Source organism: Buteo buteo, chromosome 1 (genome assembly GCF_964188355.1).
Source record: "Buteo buteo chromosome 1, bButBut1.hap1.1, whole genome shotgun sequence".
In the NCBI taxonomy this organism is placed as follows: domain Eukaryota; kingdom Metazoa; phylum Chordata; class Aves; order Accipitriformes; family Accipitridae; genus Buteo; species Buteo buteo.
In genome coordinates, this window is record NC_134171.1 from 22586457 (window position 1) to 22605692 (window position 19236).

Genomic DNA, 19236 nt, shown 5'->3' on the forward strand with positions numbered 1-19236 from the left:
TGAAATCCTGAGACTGTTTTGCAGAACAATGAACATGCCCAGACATGCCTTATGTCAGTGAAAGTTTTAGTGTGCACATATAAAAGCTATGTAATTCTAAGTATTCCCCAAAATATGGACGTAAAAGGCTCAAATTTGATATCCTAAATCTGTGGATATTTTTGACCCACGTCTCTGTATTACCTTCCCATTTGTAATACTGGAATCATAACAACCCCCAGTATAATACAGTTCTTCACAAATTAAATAACATTTTTGGGATTTTTTTTTTGGCAATGTGGTGATGTACATCATAAAAAAATTCCATTTGATAATTCTGTGCCCAGGATATTATTTGAACAATGTGCAGTAAATAAGGCCTTGAGACAAACACTGAACATGGAAAAAAAAAAAATTAAATATTTTCTTATTAAGTCCATCCTTACACATTTGTTCTGTGTAATTAAATAAAAATATGTTGTAATTTATTAAAATGTATTTTTAATTATTTATTTAATACATATTTGTTCATTTTTGTTTAATTAATCATTTATTTATTTATTTGATTCCAAATTGAAATCCAGTGGAGAAAGAGTATGTGAACATGTAATTAGATTGCAGTCAACTATCGCAATGGATGGTGCAGAGGCATCTGAATTAAGGGTCTGCTGACAGTATTATTCTCATATTTTCTAACTTCTGAGTTTTTGATCTGACAAAACCCGTCCAAACAAACTGAAAACAGAACAAAAGTTTAATTAGCAATGCTTACCATTATTTACGGAAAGCATCAAGGGCATAATTTTATAGTAATTTTCACAGTTATCTTTTGACATCATTGACACTTAGGACAGTCAATAACCTTTCCTCATCCTTTTCTCTCTATTCAGATCTAACTTTCATCTCTCTGTGTTCAAACATGGCAGCTTCCTGCTCCACGTCATTACATCTCAAAAGAGAGGTCACAGAATACCAGAAAAGAGTAGTTTCTGGGCAAAGAGCTGAAATTGTCAAGAAGGTATTAGTCAACCACATGTTGGGCTACACTCAATGTGAGTGAAATCTTTGGGGAATTTATTTTCTAAAAATGTAAAGTCCTTACCAATCTTACGTAAAATTCAGTTTTTTAGTGGATTGCAACTTGAACAAACTTGAGTGGATGGATTTTAATATTCAGATAAAATACTCACAAAAGCTAGCCTCTTGAAAGCTCAAGTTCATAGTGAAATGTATAAAAGTCCTGAAATTATTTCAATAAGATTGTCTATAAATTTAATCATGGGAAAAATAATCTAGCTTCATTATCAGATATCATTGGATCAGTCTGACTCTTTTTAAAAAAATTAACTATAGCTTCAGACCTGGAAAGAAGCTATGTGCTAAAGCTCTGTAAAGTAATAAGCAACTGAAAAAAGGGATATATTATTTGAAGTGTCATGAAGTCATAATAGCTGATGTTATCATTCTTACTTATAACTTTCAGAGTAGTAATAATACCAAGTTAAGTCAATAACTTCTTCCAAGAATGACACATTAGATGAAAACTAGAAAACTTTTCTTCTCATTACTTTGCGTTCATGAACTTTTTGGAACTGTAGTAAATCAAATATATCCTCTTTAAATCACACTACAAGTCACGTAATCTCCCTGAGAAAAAAAAAGTTTAGTACAAAAATGCCAAAATGTTTTTAAAAGAAAAACAAAAGTTAATAAATAAAAGCTTAATAACTTAGTTTAAAAGTAGATTCACCCAGCTGTGTTGATGCTTAGTTTTAAAATTAAATTTGGAACTCCCTCAGCTTTCTGAAATATTTTTTTTCTCATTTCTCCCTTATAAAATTTTAATAGTATTTGTTCATAAAATAAAAAAAAAACACTTCCCTATCTTCACTCCCCGATTATTCTATTTCTAATCTTCTCTTTCTAATTCATGTCTCTAAACTTCTCTAAGGTACTTGATAGAAGAATCTTCATGGAATGGTTTATTCTAATATATGGATTTTGCTTGTTCATGAGGGACTTAAAAGATATATAGAGAGAGATATATACTTTCTGTATATTCAGCCAGGCGACATCTGCTACCTGGCAGCATCTCTTTTCATTTGGATTGACCTTTGACATTCTGGACAGCTCTGTTCTTGTAAAATGCCAAACCCATGCATGTTTTCAGTTTCTTTTCACCTGGTTTTCCTTCTGCCTATGCACTATTCAGCTCTTTGAAAGTGCTAAGTTCCCTTTGGACAGATATAGCCTCTTTTGTCCTGGAACGATCTACCTACCTTTTCACTCTCATTCTCCTTCCTTTAATACAAAGCATTCAGATATGCACAATAACGAAATTGCAGATGAATGATGTAGACAATATGTAGGCAATACGTAGACAAGAGAGACACACAGACATGCAGTGGCAAAAGAGCAGAATATGCAAATAGTATATCACCTTGGAGACTTTAATGAAGTGGCAGATGTAAACCTCCAGATCTTATTCAGAAAATTGCTAAGAAAGCAATCACTTCACTTTTGTAGAACATGCTATAAATAAGTAAAGAATAAGTAAAATTGTAATTATTTACCTAGATATACTGAAATAAGTTCTACATTTTTTCAGCTTTCAACAAGGATAGTGATGTTGAAATGAAGAAAATGATCAATGAAAGTAAAGGTGTAGAAGAAGAATTATCACATCTGAAATGAAATTAATTCAAAGACTACAAAATACACAAAGCAAAAAGTCTTCATAACCTTCACTGCAGAATCCTGAAGGAATTAATACATACATCTGAAAGTCTAGAACAAGGATTCTTAATAAGTATATCAGGATGATCATTTAATGGAAAATAGCAAATGGCCTGCCTATATCTGAGAAGGGAAGCTGAAGCAGAGAAATAAATAGATCTCTCAACATGATTTTTAGATGGTTTTAGAATGCAAAGCTTCAGAGTAAATTTTGAAGCAAAGAATGAGTAACAGCACAGCAGTACAAAGCAAATTTAATAAAACCTACCTAAAGGTTTCAAAGAGTAGATGATACCATTTACCTGATATCTTTCCTTAATAATTTATCTTCTAAGCAATGCAAGTGGAGAAGATCTCACCTATCTGTATTTCAAAACAGTTTTTGACACTATCTGATAGGAAAAGTATTGGTTAAGATTGAGAAGACAAAGAATTGACTAATCAGGAGAGGACAACAGATTGTGTTCGGTGTTTGCATCATTACATGGAAGCTGTTAAGGGGTTCTTCATGGGCTGTCTTGCAATAGACCTTTTTGATATTTAAATTAAAGACTAGGTCACAAAAACTTGGAGCATGATGCTGAAATTTGCTGGTAAAACAAGTCTGAGAATCATTGAAATCGTAAAAACATACAGGAAGAATCAGATGACCTTGATGACATCTATAATAGAAATGGGATTGAACTTAATAGATTAAACAAGATTTTCAGCTATAAACTGTGAGTTCATCAGCTGGAAACAACAGACAAAAAAGAAAGATCCAGCCAATCTACTAGAGAAGAACTATCAGCCACCAAAATATGATGTAGCTATGAAAAATGCTAATATGGAGTATTAGACAAGGTATTTCTGGGAAAGACAGGAATGTTTAGTGCTATTACATCAGGTAGAATACATCTTCATGATGGAAATCACGAACAATTCCTGTTCTCCATATTAAAGAAAGATTCACTGAAAGCTTCACTAAAAATGGAGTGGAGGGGAAGAAGAAGTCTGTCAGCATGAGATCAGGAATGCAGAACTTAATTCATGAGAGGAAATTGAAAAATCTTGTTATTATTTTGCAGACAGAACTAAGATGAGAGAAATGCTCTCTGTAAACACATGAATGGGTAAAAAGAGCCTGCAGATGTTTATAATGATGTGTTGAACTTCAAACATAAGAATTCCATATATATAAAAAAATATATATCTGTTTAAAAAATATGTTTTTATGCAACATGAGTGCTTGCACTAGTGGAGGATAAGACTTAGCACCCAAGGATCAGCTGCTGGTTTATTCTGAATCATAAATGTGATCTCTGTGGTCAGGCAAAATAACATTTACAACACCAAGTGGTTTAAAGGCATTTATTTTGATTAGAATGCACATCATTTTCTTCTTTGCTCATCTGCTTAAGATCTACATGAATGCTTTAAACATCATTCACTCCCTAGGTGCCTAATGCAAAGCTTATTTAGTCAAAGTACTTCCATTGACTTCTGTATGCTTTGGATTAGGTTCTATAACCTTACCCATCAACCAGCTGCTGCAGGTTTCCAGTTTTATCACAATATTAGACTGCTTTTCTCTTTTTCCATGATCTTAAAAGGCAAAGAAAGAGGTATACTTTGGTTTGCCCTGTCTGTTCTTTAATGTGCTTAGATTGCAGTTATTTCCTGCTGAGCCTTGGATGAGGTTTAGTTTGTTGAAGAGCAACTTTTTAATCATCTCACAGAATGAATGAACTGGAAGATATGTCAGGCTTCTATCAGAAGATGAAAAATGTGGAAACTTATCAGTACCTCTCTTCCTCTAGATATACCATAGGTCATAAAAACCCACTCTGTACAGTACTTATTACTTTTATAAAAGAAGCTAAAACTGTAATTATGCAAAGGATGATCATCAAGAAACTTTGCAAGTACGCATAAAAGTATGGCTGCCTGTGCATGGCAAAAAGTGCAAAAGAGGCAGAAGGAGAACAAATTATTTCAAAGACAGGCTATGTAATCTTCCCCACAGGAAGGGTGGCTACAACCCCCTCACTGTTATTTTGGAGAATTAAGGTAGCAGTGCAAACTGTTTCAGGAGCAAAGCTGATCAGGGTTGTACCAGCATATAGATCAGTGTGTAACAGCCTAAAATATATTTGACTACTGGGTGGACTTGGCTTTATTTTTTTCCTGTTGGTGCTTACAGGATCCTGTTTTATGCGATATAAGCAGGGCCTTCCCCAGCCTTTAATTCTCATTTTGGCTCTTCGCTATACCTGTGCAGTACAGGCATGGATATATATGTTTATGTTCCAATCTAGTTCAGGGAAAGGTCCGAGCGACTCTGCCTCTTCACACATGCTTTCCCTTGCTCACCATTAGCAGTAGATGGTAGCAGGTGAATATCCCTTACTTTTCTTCAGTGAATAGTCATGCCTCTGTTTGTTAGGGTCAAACAAAGGATTAAGGAAAAAATGGTATGCTTCTGCACTGTACAGCTAAATAAGGGTTATAGCAATATGACCTCTAAGGGTTCTAATGTTTCACTTTTCATATGAAAAGAAATGGCAAGTCTAACATTATAAAATACCTAGTAGAGCAGTTTTAATCATTGCAGAACAAGGCCACATAGACTGTCCAATACAATCAACAGCTTGGTCCTGTTCTAAATTACTTTCCTTGCCACCATATTTACTTCCCTAACTTATAATAACTGTGTATTTATATGACCCTTATTTCAGCTGGAGAGCAATGATTATTTTTGATGAAGTAGACAGAAACATTAAAGCTCCCAAATAAGTAAGTGAGTATATGTGTAGACTTAAAAATTACATTTTAGATATAGCCAATAACATATATTGGCATTAACTTACAGAAGGGAATAGAGCACCACAGAATTCAATTATCCATAATGGCATTTGAATTTTAATATCAAAGGTTCTTCCTCTGAACTCTGCAGAGTTGCCATCTTGCTTGGATATTTTCTCTTCTACTCAACTGGCAGCTGACACAGTAGATTCATGAAGACATGCCAGATCTTTTATACTATCCTGCATTTTATTAATAATAAATTAAAGCTGCACAGGATGCACTAGGAATATCAGAAAAAAGATTTTATGATCTGGTGATTCTCATTTAAAAATGAAAAAAAAATTTAAGTCACAGCAAAGATATTTGCAGCATCCTAAACAAAACAAAAAAAATCCAAAACAAACAAAAAACAAACAAACAAAAACCCACACAAAAAAACCCAACAAACAAAAGGCAGAGCATAGAACTGAAAAAGAATATTAGGTTGAGAAGTCTTCAAGAGTGTGTAGAGGCAAAATGATTTTACAAAGTCTATGTATTCAGTTCTGTACATAAGGGATAGCTGACAGAAATAAGTGGGAACAGGAGCTTGAGAATAACTGTATTTCAATATAAGAGTTTAGTATATTTTACAGCTATCCATCAAATTTCATGACACAAGACTTTCCTTTGTATATGTAGTTCTCTGGAACACAAACTTGTTTTAAACTCTCTTCAGAATGAGCTTCTTTGACTTTCCAGCAGTCCATCAACTAAAGATTAAATGATTGCCACTTATTCAAAGACAAATATTGAGGTGAATCCAGAATATATTAAAAAACTCACAAAAACTATAGAAGTGCAAAACTGTGGTCTGATGAACTTAATCAGGAAAGACCCATTTGTTAGTGGCTTGCTGGGTGACTGAACAGGTCATTGCACTTCCTTTTATCTCATAGGGATAATTCATAAAGCACTTTGAGACCTTCAGTGTCTATTGATAGCAACCTTGGAAACATTATATCAAAAAAATCCTACATTATTTCCAACTGTGGTATTCTCTGTTAGTGAATCATATGCATATCAACTATACCCATTTAATATTTTCAGTGACAATGAAAACATTTTTCTTTCTTTGTCAGTGCTACCTGGTTCTCATACATTTCATTTAAATTAAATCCAGGTTTAATTATCTCCCCTGAATGTCTCATTGTATCTCTTTATGCAGAATATATACTAATGATTCATAATTTGCCTCTATTCTTGATAGGAATTCATCCAAACTCACCTTAAATGCTTTCTTTTTTTTTCTATAGTTTACTTTGCATTTAGAGAAATTGAACAATAGTTTAATTAAAAAATAAATCTATAAAATAATGGGGCTGTGTGCAGCACTCATTATATCCCTGCAAATCCAGGGAAGCCAGTAGTTGCATATGAAGCATAAATCTAACCAAAATCTGCCTTCCCTCATGAAAATTCATATGCTTTTTTAAAGACCTTTCATTAATTTTTCCTTCTGATTTTAAGCATAGTCTGTCATTTCTGCATGATTTTGAATGGTTAGATTTTTTTGTCAACATCTGGGGAAAAGTCTGTAAAAGACTTTTCATAACAGATTCTATAGAATAATGTCATTAAAAAAAGCCCTGAAACTTAATAATTGTGATTTGTAAGGAATGTATATACACTGCAAAAATCCCAGTAAACAGAATCACAACCACTTTTTCTAAATGTTACTTTTCATCATTCTTTATAAACCTGAGGACTCAGAAATGCTGATGGAATCATGCCTACACAAGAACCTTTTATTTTGAACAGACCTCAAATATTACTTTAAGAATAAGCATTTACAATCACATGAGATTTAACCACTGTTACCCAGCACAGATTATTTTTGCTCTGTCAGTAATTTTTGTGGTGTATTATCTAGTTCAAAATTCTCACAGAGAGGATTTAAACAACGTAACTGGTTCCATGCTTAGCTAGCATTCAGTTAAATAAGCACAGATGTAGTTGTTACCTGCTTAAAAGTAAATCTGTGGTTTCCTTATTTAAACTCTTAAGTGTTAACGTCCATCAGGAAGGCTGTTGCTGCAATGAATAATTTAATCACCTCTGCCTATTACACACTACTACACAGCAAGCATATTTGCAAAGCTGTGAAAGATGCCGGACAAGTGTCAGCCCTGCCTAGAATTCCGCCGACCTCCCCGCCTATTTACTGCAACGAGCTGAGGGAGCTCTGAAGCGGCCGGCGGGAGGTTGCGGTAGGGAAGGGAGGTGAAGAGATCACCACAGAATTGCACCATATCAGCACAACGCTTTAGGAAGATGAAAGGTCAACGCGGGCTCAGTGCTGTTGTGGTGTCATTTCATCTGTTTGTCCCTTGGTGGAGTTCTTGAGTTAGTTTCTCCCTCCCGTCAAATGGCTTTAACCGCTTTATGTGGGGTTTTTGTCCTTGTTTCTACCCTGCTTTCGAATTTGCTGTCATGTTTACTGTATTTAACCTTTTCCTCGTATTATTATGAATATGTTACTTTCCAGCCCACCTGATTTATTTTTTTTTTTCCTTCGGGGTCTTCTTCATTTGTGTGCGCGCACGTTTGTGCGCGAATACTAATACGTGCTACATATTTGTTAGTGTATAGAGCGGTATAGATCTGCAAATAATCTGTCTCTCTTTAACCCGAGATGGATTCCCACTGCAGATCCCAGAAGTAATTTTCCAGGGAGCGCCACCGACATTCCTAAACTGCGAAAACCAAATCGTCGTCGGCTGGAAGCGCCAACTGCGGACGCAAGTTTGGACTCCGGCGGCAGACAGCGGGCTCCGCCAAGAAATGCAGATAAACTGGCCATTAATTGCATCTGCATATTTTAGTGATGACCCCCGTCTTTCCAATCAACAGCTACAACAACGGCAACAAATCCCCGCTGCAGAGCATCGGAAAGGGAGCTTCGGGGGGGGGGGGGGGGGGGTTGCAGAGGAGCTGGGGAAGCTCCCAGGCTGCTTTAGGATTTCCCCACGTACGGCAGGCAGCGAATGTCAGCAAGACGGATTCCTTCCCACACGCAAGATGCCACTTCGGTGGCCTTATCAGATGTTCCCTTTAAGGACACAAACTCTTATTTCCCCTCTGTATATCTCTCCGGCATCTCGGGCTATTTTATTTATTACAGCCGATTACATTTGTGATCCCGCTTCCCACTTGATCTCTCACCAGATCAGGAGGACAAAAGCCGTGTCGTGTCTGAGAGCGTGTGGGCATCTGGGAGGGGGGGGGGAGCCGGCCGGGGGGGGGGAGCGGGGGGGACTTACACTGCGCAACAGATTTGACCAAGAGGGCCAAACCTCCCCCGCCTGAAACAGCTGGGCTTGGTCCTACCGACACCCGAACAGCTGTGCGCACCCCGGCCGCGGGACCCAGAGGCCGGGCTGGCGGCGGGGGGTGATTCCCCTCTCCCCCCCGCACGAACGAGCGGGATGCGGGGGGGCGGGGGGGACGACAGGGGACGGGGACGGCCAGCACAGCCCCGTCCCCCTCCCGGCAGCCAGGGCACGTGGAGCGGGAGCAGCGCTGCCATCCACCATGCAGCGCACGTCGGGCCCATTTCCCACGCCGGCCGCCTGCCCTGGGGGAGGAAAGGAGGAGGAGGGGGAGGAAGGGGGAATGATAGGAAAGGGGGGGGGGGGGGGGCCGTTACCTCTGCTCCGAAAAAGGAACCAATCCACTGTGAAGGACGCAGCACTCCCAAGCAGGAAAGACATTGCACATTCAGGGAGAGATTGCATGTGAAGACACTGCAAAAAAAAAAGAAAGAAAGGGAGGGGGGCTGGGGGGCGCAGACCGCATGTGAAAGGCATAGTGTGTGTAAGAGAGGCCAGCGAGGGTAGGAAGGGAAGGGGGGGAGCGATTGCACATGGCAAGAGAAAGAAGTCACTCATGCGCTTGAAAGAGGCTCTCGCAAAGCAGACCGTAGTAGGAGCAGACATGGGAGACAACGAGGAAGGAGACGCAGACAAGCGGCGAGGTGTCCATGCCGTGCAACAGCCCGGAATCCGATTAAAGTTTATGGCGGGGAGGTTAAAAGCGCTTTCATCCCGCCCCTCCCCTGGCGAATACATTAAGTTTCCTGGCTGCGTTTAAAAGCACAAAGGGAAGGGAACAGCGGGAGCTTCGGGTTGCAATTGTATTGCTAGAGCAGGGAGCCAGTGTAATGCAGTATGCTGGTATTCCTACGTACTGGTATGTCTGGATCTTAGACTGTGGGCAGAATTTCCTCCTCTCGGAGCTCCAGAACAGCGAGGGGGAATTTTGATAAATTCAAGTTGCTTGGCAAATATAATAGGGATTTGGTATTAATCCTACTTAACCCGCTGCGAAGATGCTGAGCTCCCGAGCCCCCCTCCTCCGTCCGGGACTGCGGCGGTGAACACTGAGCCTGCGCCGAGCCGGGCTTTCTCGCTGATGCTGCAGATATAAAGCCGAGTGTCTCCAGCATCGGCGGGGGAGGGTTTTCGTGTTCTGGCCAGGCAGGGAGAGCGACCGGGGCCGGGGCCGGGGGAGCAACCCCGCAGCCCTCCGGAGCGGCGAGCAGGCACTCGCTCCCCAGCGCCCACTCCGTGAGGCGCCACTCTGGCCCTGTGTGCCTCTGGGCTCCCCAAGGAAAGAGGTGGCAACCTGCCCTCCCTCCCACATTCACTCACCGCCCCAAATGACAAAGACACGCTGTGACCGTTGCTTTGAACCACCTCAACACATCCGACCGCTTTTCGCTCAAATATGTCATCGCGATGAAAGAGAGACATTTCACTACATTCGCCCGCATGCATCTTTATTCAAAATAACCATTTAAAAAGAGGAATGCACACACGCACACGCAGAACCCGCAACAACTTGTTTTCCCACATGTGTTCTCTGGGGGAGAGAGAGCAGCTGGAATCCTGCCTCCCCCTCGCTGCGCACACGCACACACATACACACACGCACACACACACGCACACACACACATGCACACACTCGCCGGTTCTCTTCCCGCTGGCTGCCCCACGCTCGCCTGAGCCCCCCGTCTCCCGGCAGCCCCCCCGGAGTCTCTGTCTTTTCCCTCCGGGATCCGAGCGGAGAGGACAGGTACCGGAGCCAGGCATCACCCAGGGCGCAGGGGCAGGGGCACACAAAAGCCATAGGCGATTAAATGGCGCAAAGTCAAAAGGAGAGGCGAACTAGGGACGCTAGAATAAACAAAGTTGAGCGGAGAGCTTTAACATTAAAGTTTATTTCCCACTTACCCAGGTAGGTGACGCTACATTTTAGCAATCATCGAAGCAGCAAGTCTCTGTTCGGAAATAAATCTGTTACTTCTCTACATGTGTTTATTCTACTAACCCTCTCGCCCCCTTCCTGATCATCTTTTCCGAGGGATTTTTTTTTTTTTTTCCCCTCCCAGGAAACCCACAAACAGGCTGAAAAGACACATTCAAATCATGGTAATGGGAAGAACATGAACACAAAGACCAAATGGCTCAAACAGCACTGGGAACAGGACGAAAGTCTGAGATCTAAGGCACCCCCCCTTCCTACCCGGAGTTTTATGCAGTTACAGTGACTGCAGCTATTTCACAAAAGCACCGACACAACAGGGGAAGGTGGGAATCTGTGCGAAACGAGTTTTCTTACCAGCGTGATTCCGCAAAATGCAGAGCCCCGAACGTGCACCAGCTCTGCCTAAAAGAAAAGCGAATAAATATTTGCTTTGAAAATCGTTGCTCGGTTCACAGTCTACAGCGGAGGTGGGGAGGGAAAGGGTAGGAGAGAATCACTACAGATTACGGGTTTGAGAAGGCAACAGCAGCAACACTCGGGCGTGTAACGAGGATCGGTTTTGAGGACTGAACTGGTGTTTTGCGATGAGCAGCTATCCCGCTTGCAGCAGTAGCAGCAGCAGAGACAGAGGGTAAGGCTGGGCTTTCTGGAGTGCAGCGCTTGACTCGTCCTCCCTCCTCCTCCTCCTCCCTCCCCCCCCCCCCGCTCTCTCTCTCTCTTTGCTCTCCCTCTTTCTCTCTCTCCCTCTCTCTTTCTGTGTGTATGTAGCGCAGGCGGCTCTGCTGCTGCAGCGTCAGGGAAGAGCTACCGAGAGAGGCTTCAGCAGCTCCCACCACTTTGGGCAAACTTGCCGGTTTACTGCTTCTTTTTTTTTTTTTTTTTCCGAGTGGGAAGCTTCTCAGTTGCCATTCAACATTTTAAAGCACAAGCCGCTCTGCCGTGAAAGCGCCTGATCCACACTTCTCTGAAAGACACAGGAGGGAATACACAATTGCAGATTTCACCCACCGTGGCGGTGCAGATCACAGGAAACAACTGACTGATATAATTTTATTTGCAAATAGAACTCTGTTTTGGGGTTTTTTTTGGTGTTGTTTTTTTTTTTTTAATCGCGTCGCGGCTCTTTTCCCCTCCCCTTTGCCATTCCGCTTATATGGATGTAATTCAGAATCTGTGTTAATTCACGTGGGGGATCCAGTTACATCTTGTTCCGCTCCGAGTATATTTACGAGGGACCAATAATCGCCTTTGGACACATAGTTTTGTTGCTAACCTTTGAACTGAAAGGATCAAGTTCAGATCTGGTTACCTGCATTGGGACGGGAAGGAAGAGGAGAGAGAGAGGGAGAGAGAGAGAGGGAGAGAGAGACTGCAATCTCATTTGTGAATCGCTCTCAGTGCTGCAGATCCAGATTGCTATAACACATGCAGTGCAAATGCAGGTAAGGCACACACACAAACTGCGGATGCAAAAACAAACTTGGGACTGTTGTGTGTGTATGTTCATATCTACAGCCTTGCAAATTCTGGGCAAACGGCTTCTGCAGTTTCTGTATCGTTGCTTTGTGACTAATGACCTTGCGCAGAGTTGTTAAAAAAAAATCCGCTCCGGAGAAAGAGCTGAACATTTTAGGCGATCTCTGAAGATGGATTTGGGTGCTTTTCTGCCAACCAAAGGGGATATTCTGTGGACTGCTCTGTAATACAGGGGGTTCTTCTCCTATCAACTGTGCAGCTACCGACATTATTGGGATTTTTTTTTTCTTTACCTTTTTAAATTATTTTTTTTTAAAGAACTGCCCATTGCTAAGAGGATTTGGAGTTTTTCCGGACACAAGCCCTTTGAATAAAGCGAATCACATTTTTCCCCCTCCCCCGTGTGTGCAGAGAGGGGGAAGAATAAAGCTAATGCCTTGGTCTAAACGGCTGAAAGAGAGAGAGAGAGGAGAGAGAGAGGGAGAGAGAGAGAGAGAGAGAGAATTGTAGTTAACTCTAGTGTCGAAGAAGACGACCTGGGGGGGCTTGAAATCGCACGGTGCTGCTCCTGCTTTTATTGCAAACCTCGCAAAGTGATTACAGTAAAATCAGAGAGGAGGAGGAGAAGGGGGAGGAGGAGGAAAATCCCATCCTATCTACCGAGATGAATCTTTAAAAAGCAAAATACACTGTCCCGTGAACTGTAAGTATATCGCAACTGGAAGGCAGGGAGAGCAGCAGAGGAGCCAGCGGCAGGGTTTTGACCACCAATTGCACCAGCCATGAGACAATAAGTTTCCAGGAACATAAGGATTTTATAACTGATCGCCCGGACGCTCAGCCGCTCTGTTGGCTTATCGGGGGAGTTTACCGGGGGGCAGGTGGGAGTGGGGGGGGGGGGGTCGGTGCGAGGAAGATGAGGAAGATGCGGACTCTACTTGGCTTTGTGCATTGCTGCTGCTGCTGCTGCTTCTTGCTCCTCCTGCCTCCGCCGCTCTGGGTCAGCCTGGCAGCGGCGAAGCAGCTCCTGAGGTACCGGCTGGCCGAGGAGGGACCCGCCGACATCCGCATCGGCAACGTGGCTTCCGACCTGGGAATCGTGACGGGCTCCGGAGAGGTGACATTCAGCCTGGAATCGGGCTCCGACTATCTCAAGATCGATAACATGACCGGGGAGCTGAGCACCACGGAGCGGCGCATCGACCGCGAGAAGCTGCCGCAGTGCCAGATGATCTTCGACGAGAACGAGTGCTTCCTGGACTTCGAGGTGTCGGTCATCGGCCCCTCGCAGAGCTGGGTGGACCTCTTCGAGGGCCGGGTCATCATCCTGGACATCAACGACAACACCCCCACCTTCCCGTCCCCTGTCCTCACGCTCACCGTGGAGGAGAACCGGCCCGTGGGGACCCTCTACCTGCTCCCCACCGCCACCGACAGGGACTTCGGCCGCAACGGCATCGAGCGCTACGAGCTGCTGCAAGAGCCCGGCGGGGACGGCGGCCGCCGCGGCGGCGGCGGCGGCGGCGGCGGCGGCGGCGGCGGCGGCGCGGGGGGGGCGGGCTCGGCCGCGGCCGCGGCCGCCTCCGAGAGCGCCCTCTACCCCGGCGGCAGCAAGCGGCGGCAGGAGGCGGAGGCGGCGGCCCGCAGCAGCGTCTTCGAGCTGCAGGTGGCCGACACCCTCGACGGGGAGAAGCAGCCGCAGCTGATCGTCAAGGGCGCGCTGGACCGGGAGCAGCGGGACTCCTACGAGCTCAGCCTCCGCGTGCGGGACGGCGGCGACCCGGCGCGCTCCTCGCAGGCTATCCTGAGGGTGCTGATCACCGACGTGAACGACAACAGCCCCCGCTTCGAGAAGAGCGTCTACGAGGCGGACCTGGCGGAGAACAGCAGCCCCGGGACCCCCATCCTGCAGCTGCGAGCCGCCGACCTGGACGTGGGGGTGAACGGGCAGATCGAGTACGTCTTCGGGGCGGCCACCGAGTCTGTCAGGCGCCTGCTGCGGCTGGACGAGACCTCCGGCTGGCTCAGCGTCTTGCACCGCATCGACCGGGAGGAGGTGAACCAGCTTCGTTTCACCGTCATGGCCCGAGATCGGGGCCAGCCCCCCAAGACGGACAAGGCCACGGTCGTGCTGAACATCCGCGACGAGAACGACAACGTGCCCACCATCGACATCCGGAAGATCGGGCGCATTCCGCTCCGGGACGGGGTGGCTAGCGTGGCCGAGGACGTGCTAGTGGATACCCCCATCGCCCTAGTGCAGGTGTCGGACCGGGACCAAGGTGAAAACGGCGTGGTGACCTGCACCGTGGTGGGTGACGTGCCCTTCCAGCTCAAGCCGGCCAGCGAGGGCGAAGGGGAGCCGCAGAACAAGCGCAAGTATTTCCTCCACACCTCGGCCCCTCTGGACTACGAGGCTGTCCGTGACTACAATGTGGTGATCGTGGCTGTGGACTCGGGCAGCCCCAGCTTGTCCAGCAACAACTCCTTGCTGGTGCGGGTTGGCGACACTAACGACAACCCTCCCGTGTTCAGCCAGGCTGTGCTGGAAGTCTCCTTCCCGGAGAACAACTTGCCCGGCGAGAGGGTGGCCACGGTGGTCGCCACGGACGCAGACAGTGGCAAGAACGCCGAGATCACCTACTCCCTGGAGGCCTCGCCCCTCTCCTCAGAGACGCCGGGCGGCATCTTCAGCATCGACCCTGACTCCGGGGACGTGTCGGTGCAGGCGGTGCTGGACCGCGAGCAACGTGACACCTACGAGTTCCAGGTGACAGCCCGGGACAAGGGGGTGCCATCGCTGCAGGGCTCCACCACAGTGGTGGTGCGTGTAGCGGATCGCAACGACAACGAGCCACGCTTCATGCAGGATGTGTTCACTTTCTATGTGAAGGAGAACCTGCAGCCCAACAGCCCCGTGGGCATGGTGACCGTGATGGACTTTGACAAGGGCCGCAACGCCGAACTCAGCCTCTCCATCCAGCCTGGTGACCACGATCAGGCAGCCGGCATCTTCTCCATCGAGAATGACACCGGAACTATTTTCTCCACTGTCTCTTTCGACCGGGAGCAGCAGACGAGCTACACTTTTAAGGTGAAGGCAGTGGATGGAGGTGAGCCGCCACGCTCTGCCACTGCCACCGTGTCCCTCTTCGTGATGGACGAGAACGACAACGCACCTACGGTCACCTTCCCCAGCAACAGTTCCTACACTGTGCTGCCACCCTCCAGCAACATGCGCACCGTGGTGGCCACGGTGGTGGCCACCGATGCTGACACCGGTCTCAATGCCGACCTCAACTACAGCATCGTTGGGGGCAACCCCTTCAAACTCTTCGAGATCGACCCAGCCAGTGGTGTGGTGTCGCTGGTGGGCAAGCTGGCCCCCAAGCACTATGGCCTGCACCGCCTCGTGGTGCAGGTGAATGACAGTGGGCAGCCGCCCCAGTCCACCACTGCCCTGCTCCACGTCTTCGTCAACGAAAGCCTGTCCAATGCCACCGTGGTGGAGAGCCAGGTGGCCCGCAGCCTCCACACGCCCCTAGCCCAGGACATCGCTGGTGACCCCAGCTACGAGCTGAGCAAGCAGCGGCTTAGCATAGTCATCGGCGTGGTGGCTGGCATCATGACCGTCATCCTCCTCATCCTGGTGGTAGTCATGGCCCGCTACTGCCGCTCCAAGGGCAAACATGGCTATGAGGCCGGCAAGAAGGACCACGAGGACTTCTTCACCCCGCAGCAGCACGACAAGGCCAAGAAGCCCAAGAAGGACAAGAAAGGCAAGAAGGGCAAGCAGCCCCTCTACAGCAGCATCGTCACCGTCGAGGCTTCCAAGCCCAACGGGCAGCGCTACGACAGCGTCAACGAGAAGCTCTCGGACAGCCCTGGCATGGGGCGGTACCGCTCGGTCAACGGCGGCCCGGGCAGCCCCGACCTGGCCAGGCACTACAAGTCCAGCTCGCCGCTGCCCACCGTCCAGCTGCACCCGCAGTCCCCCACCGCCGGCAAAAAGCACCAGGCCGTGCAGGACCTGCCCCCGGCCAACACCTTCGTGGGCGCCGGCGACAACATCTCCATCGGGTCGGACCACTGCTCCGAGTACAGCTGCCAGGCCAGCAGCAAGTACAGCAAACAGGTAAGAGCGCCGCGGCCCGCGCACCGCCCCGCGGAGCCCCCGACACGCACACGCACACCCACGCAGACACGCACCCCCACGCACACACCCCCACAGCGGGTGAGGGAGCGGCGGTGCCCGCCTCCCCCCGCCTCCCACACCGGCACAAGCAGACAGGACCGTCAGGTTCAGTGACCCGCTCAGCCCGGTATCCCCGGCCCCCGCCCCCCCGCCGGCAGTCAGGCGCCCGGACCCGCACGCAGCACGCAGGAAGGAGAGTCAGGGTTCTTTATTATTATCGTCGGGATTATCGCCATTCCCTCCGCTTTCCAGATCCGGCAGCCAACCGGCCCGTCCGTGCAGCCGCACCGACGGGGGCGCCGGCGGGACCGCGGACCATCCCCCCCCCCCCCGCCGCAGGCGCAGCGGCAGCCGGCCGCGGGGGCGGGGGGCGGCGGGCCGGGGACTCGGTCGCCAGCCCAGGCAGCGAGCTGTAAGGCAACCCGAGATGCCTTTATGAGCCGCAGGCCAATCCCGGCGGTTGCGGGGGGGGGGGGGTGTCAGGAACCCCCACGCAAGGGGGCCGCGGTTCCCCGTCCGCCCCCACGGTCCTGCCGCCCCCCCCCGGCCCCGCTTCAGCGGCCGGTCCCGCTCGCAGCGGGCGCTTCCCCCGCCGTGATGCTTTCCCAGCCTCAGAGCGACAGAGCTCCGGCTGAGGAGCAAAGTTTCGCCTCGGTAGCCAGATGTTTTGGGGAAGGGGGGCTGCTGCCCGCCTGACGCTTCCTAAAGCTCTGGGTGAGAGGGGATTCGCAGCCGCAGCTCTGAAGCGTTAATGGCTGTACTTACCACGTCGCTCATTAGGACCAAAATGCTTAAATAATCTACAAAGCCTGTCTGCCGTCTAACTCACACGGCAGAGACTGCACTCCTTGCAGCAGTTGCTCTGAATACACGTAAATGTTAGTGAGCCTGGCACGGCCCCCCAGTATGTTTCCACTGCCCCCCTCCCCCGCCTTGTGTATCCCGTGAAATTCATTCATTCATTCATTCATTCATTCATTCATTCAAGCTGAGAGGCCCTGATTTGCCAGCCCAGCTGCTGCACGGCTCCGTCTGCAGCGAGCGGGACGGCCGAGAGCCCCCCGCGAGCGAGGTGTGCCCTCGGCAGCGCCGCGAGTGACCGGCGCTGATCGCGGCCGCCTTGGCGGAGGTGGGCTCAGGGAAGCTCCCAGAGCCTAAACCCGGTGGTGGCAGGGACTTCTTTACAGAAAAGAAACAGAATAGGGGTAGCACAGGGGGGAATCAAGCTCCTAAGCGAAAGCCTTCGTTTTGTTTATTTTACGAGCCACATATGTAGCCTGAACAGAGGTCACTTTTCTTTGGGGGATAGTAAAATGAGATACTTAACACCTGGCGACTTCCATTACATCTTTCCATGTAAGATAATATTCTGAATGTTTCCTCAGCTACAGTGCACGTTGCACAAGAACCTGGGGATAAATGAATACTGAGTCACGTAAATACAGAGCCAAGTCTGGAACAGGGAAATTCTGACTAGTTTGACAAAAACGCTTTCTTTTCGACTTATTAACATGCAAATATGGTACACTACGACTTTTTGTTATACTTTGAAACGTCTGCTAGTCTACTACAATTGAAGTTTTACAATGTGTTGCCAGTTTTTGCTTTCTGCTCAGAAAAACTTAAAATACTGTAAAAGAAAATGAATTGTATGAGCCACTCAGTCCTCCCAGATCACCAAAAAAAGTGTGATTGATGAACTATCTGCCAGTATTTTTGTGTATGTTGTTTTATAAGTGATACAGATTTATAGAACGCTTGATAGAGTAGTTTCTGGGTGATACATTTCATTAACTGTCTCCTGGAGAGTACATTACAATTTCAGTTTGAAAATAGTCTGTATAAAATACAAAGTGCTAAGAAAGTTCCTAAGCTTCCATCTACTAAGGCTTATTAAGCACATAGTAAATGATGCCATTTTAGTGAACACTGGAATAACAAAATAGCAGTGGAACATACGCTAATCAGGTACTACTTCTTTCTTCCTGTTGCAATTCATCTAAACATATGAATTATAAACAGTCAAAGTGTAAGTTATTTTCAGTGTAAAGAATGACTTGCATGCTAAGCGTAGGAATGGTGAAGGACTACACCATACAAATTACTACTTTGCCTGATAAGAAACCCCCAAACTTATTTAAGATTATATTACAGAAATATGTTTTGAATTACTTAACATTTTTCAAGGATATATTTTGATATGCGATACATTAGAAGACTTCTTAGTAGAAGAAAATGGCTTTATTACACTTTTACTTGCAACAACCAAACTGAAAGAATTACTTGCTGAATTGCTCCGTTATTTATCTAGTTTGTTACAAGACCAGTTTCTCAGTGCCGATAGTCTTCCTGTGCTAAATATTTAGTTTGTTATGAAGGTTAGTTTACCTGAGTAGTTCATAGTCAATATTCTAATGCCTTGTCTTTTTAAATATGCAGAAAGTATTTGCACACTTGTAAAGCATGCACGTAAGTTAAGGAAAGTGCCCAAGAAAACAGCAAAGGTAGTGCTAAATAACCGACTCTACAGGAGATGCTACCAGGCACAAAACTTCTGTTACCATTTTCCTGTGGCTATTTGCCAAGTTGTTGCTGAGTGACATTTGTATAGTTTTGCTCACGCTTTTGCATAGTAGTGGGGACATTAAGACTTATTTGCATAAACAATATGTAGACATTTCACATCTCAGACATTAACAGTGGAGCATTTCTCAGTTTATCAGGCAAAACACATGAGGATTTTGAACACCCAAACC

The 19236-nt window shown here is 46.7% G+C and overlaps 1 protein-coding gene and 1 long non-coding RNA gene across 6 annotated transcripts in view; one reads left to right on the forward strand and one right to left on the reverse strand.

Moving 5' to 3' along the window:
- Nucleotides 1-505: 505 nt before the first annotated feature.
- Nucleotides 506-10059, reverse strand: LOC142029406 (uncharacterized). Of its 2 annotated transcripts, none has more exons than XR_012649907.1 (3): nucleotides 9731-10059; nucleotides 9191-9287; nucleotides 506-714 (listed from the first exon to the last, which is right to left on the reverse strand). It is a non-coding gene; the product is annotated as an uncharacterized LOC142029406 (long non-coding RNA). The 2 variants fall into 2 exon arrangements; XR_012649908.1 differs by lacking the exon at nucleotides 506-714 and adding an exon at nucleotides 8585-9118.
- Nucleotides 10060-11241: 1182 nt separating this feature from the next.
- Nucleotides 11242-19236, forward strand: part of PCDH7 (protocadherin 7) — a 299957-nt gene continuing 291962 nt past the window's right edge. For 3 of the 4 annotated variants that reach the window (XM_075024244.1, XM_075024233.1, XM_075024254.1), the window contains exon 1: nucleotides 11540-16420. In XM_075024244.1, coding sequence (XP_074880345.1) covers nucleotides 13202-16420 — 3219 coding nt within the window. In that variant the 5' untranslated portion in view covers nucleotides 11540-13201. Of the gene's footprint in view, nucleotides 11441-11539; nucleotides 16421-19236 lie in introns of those variants that run through there. The other variant, XM_075024222.1, reaches the window with a different exon arrangement.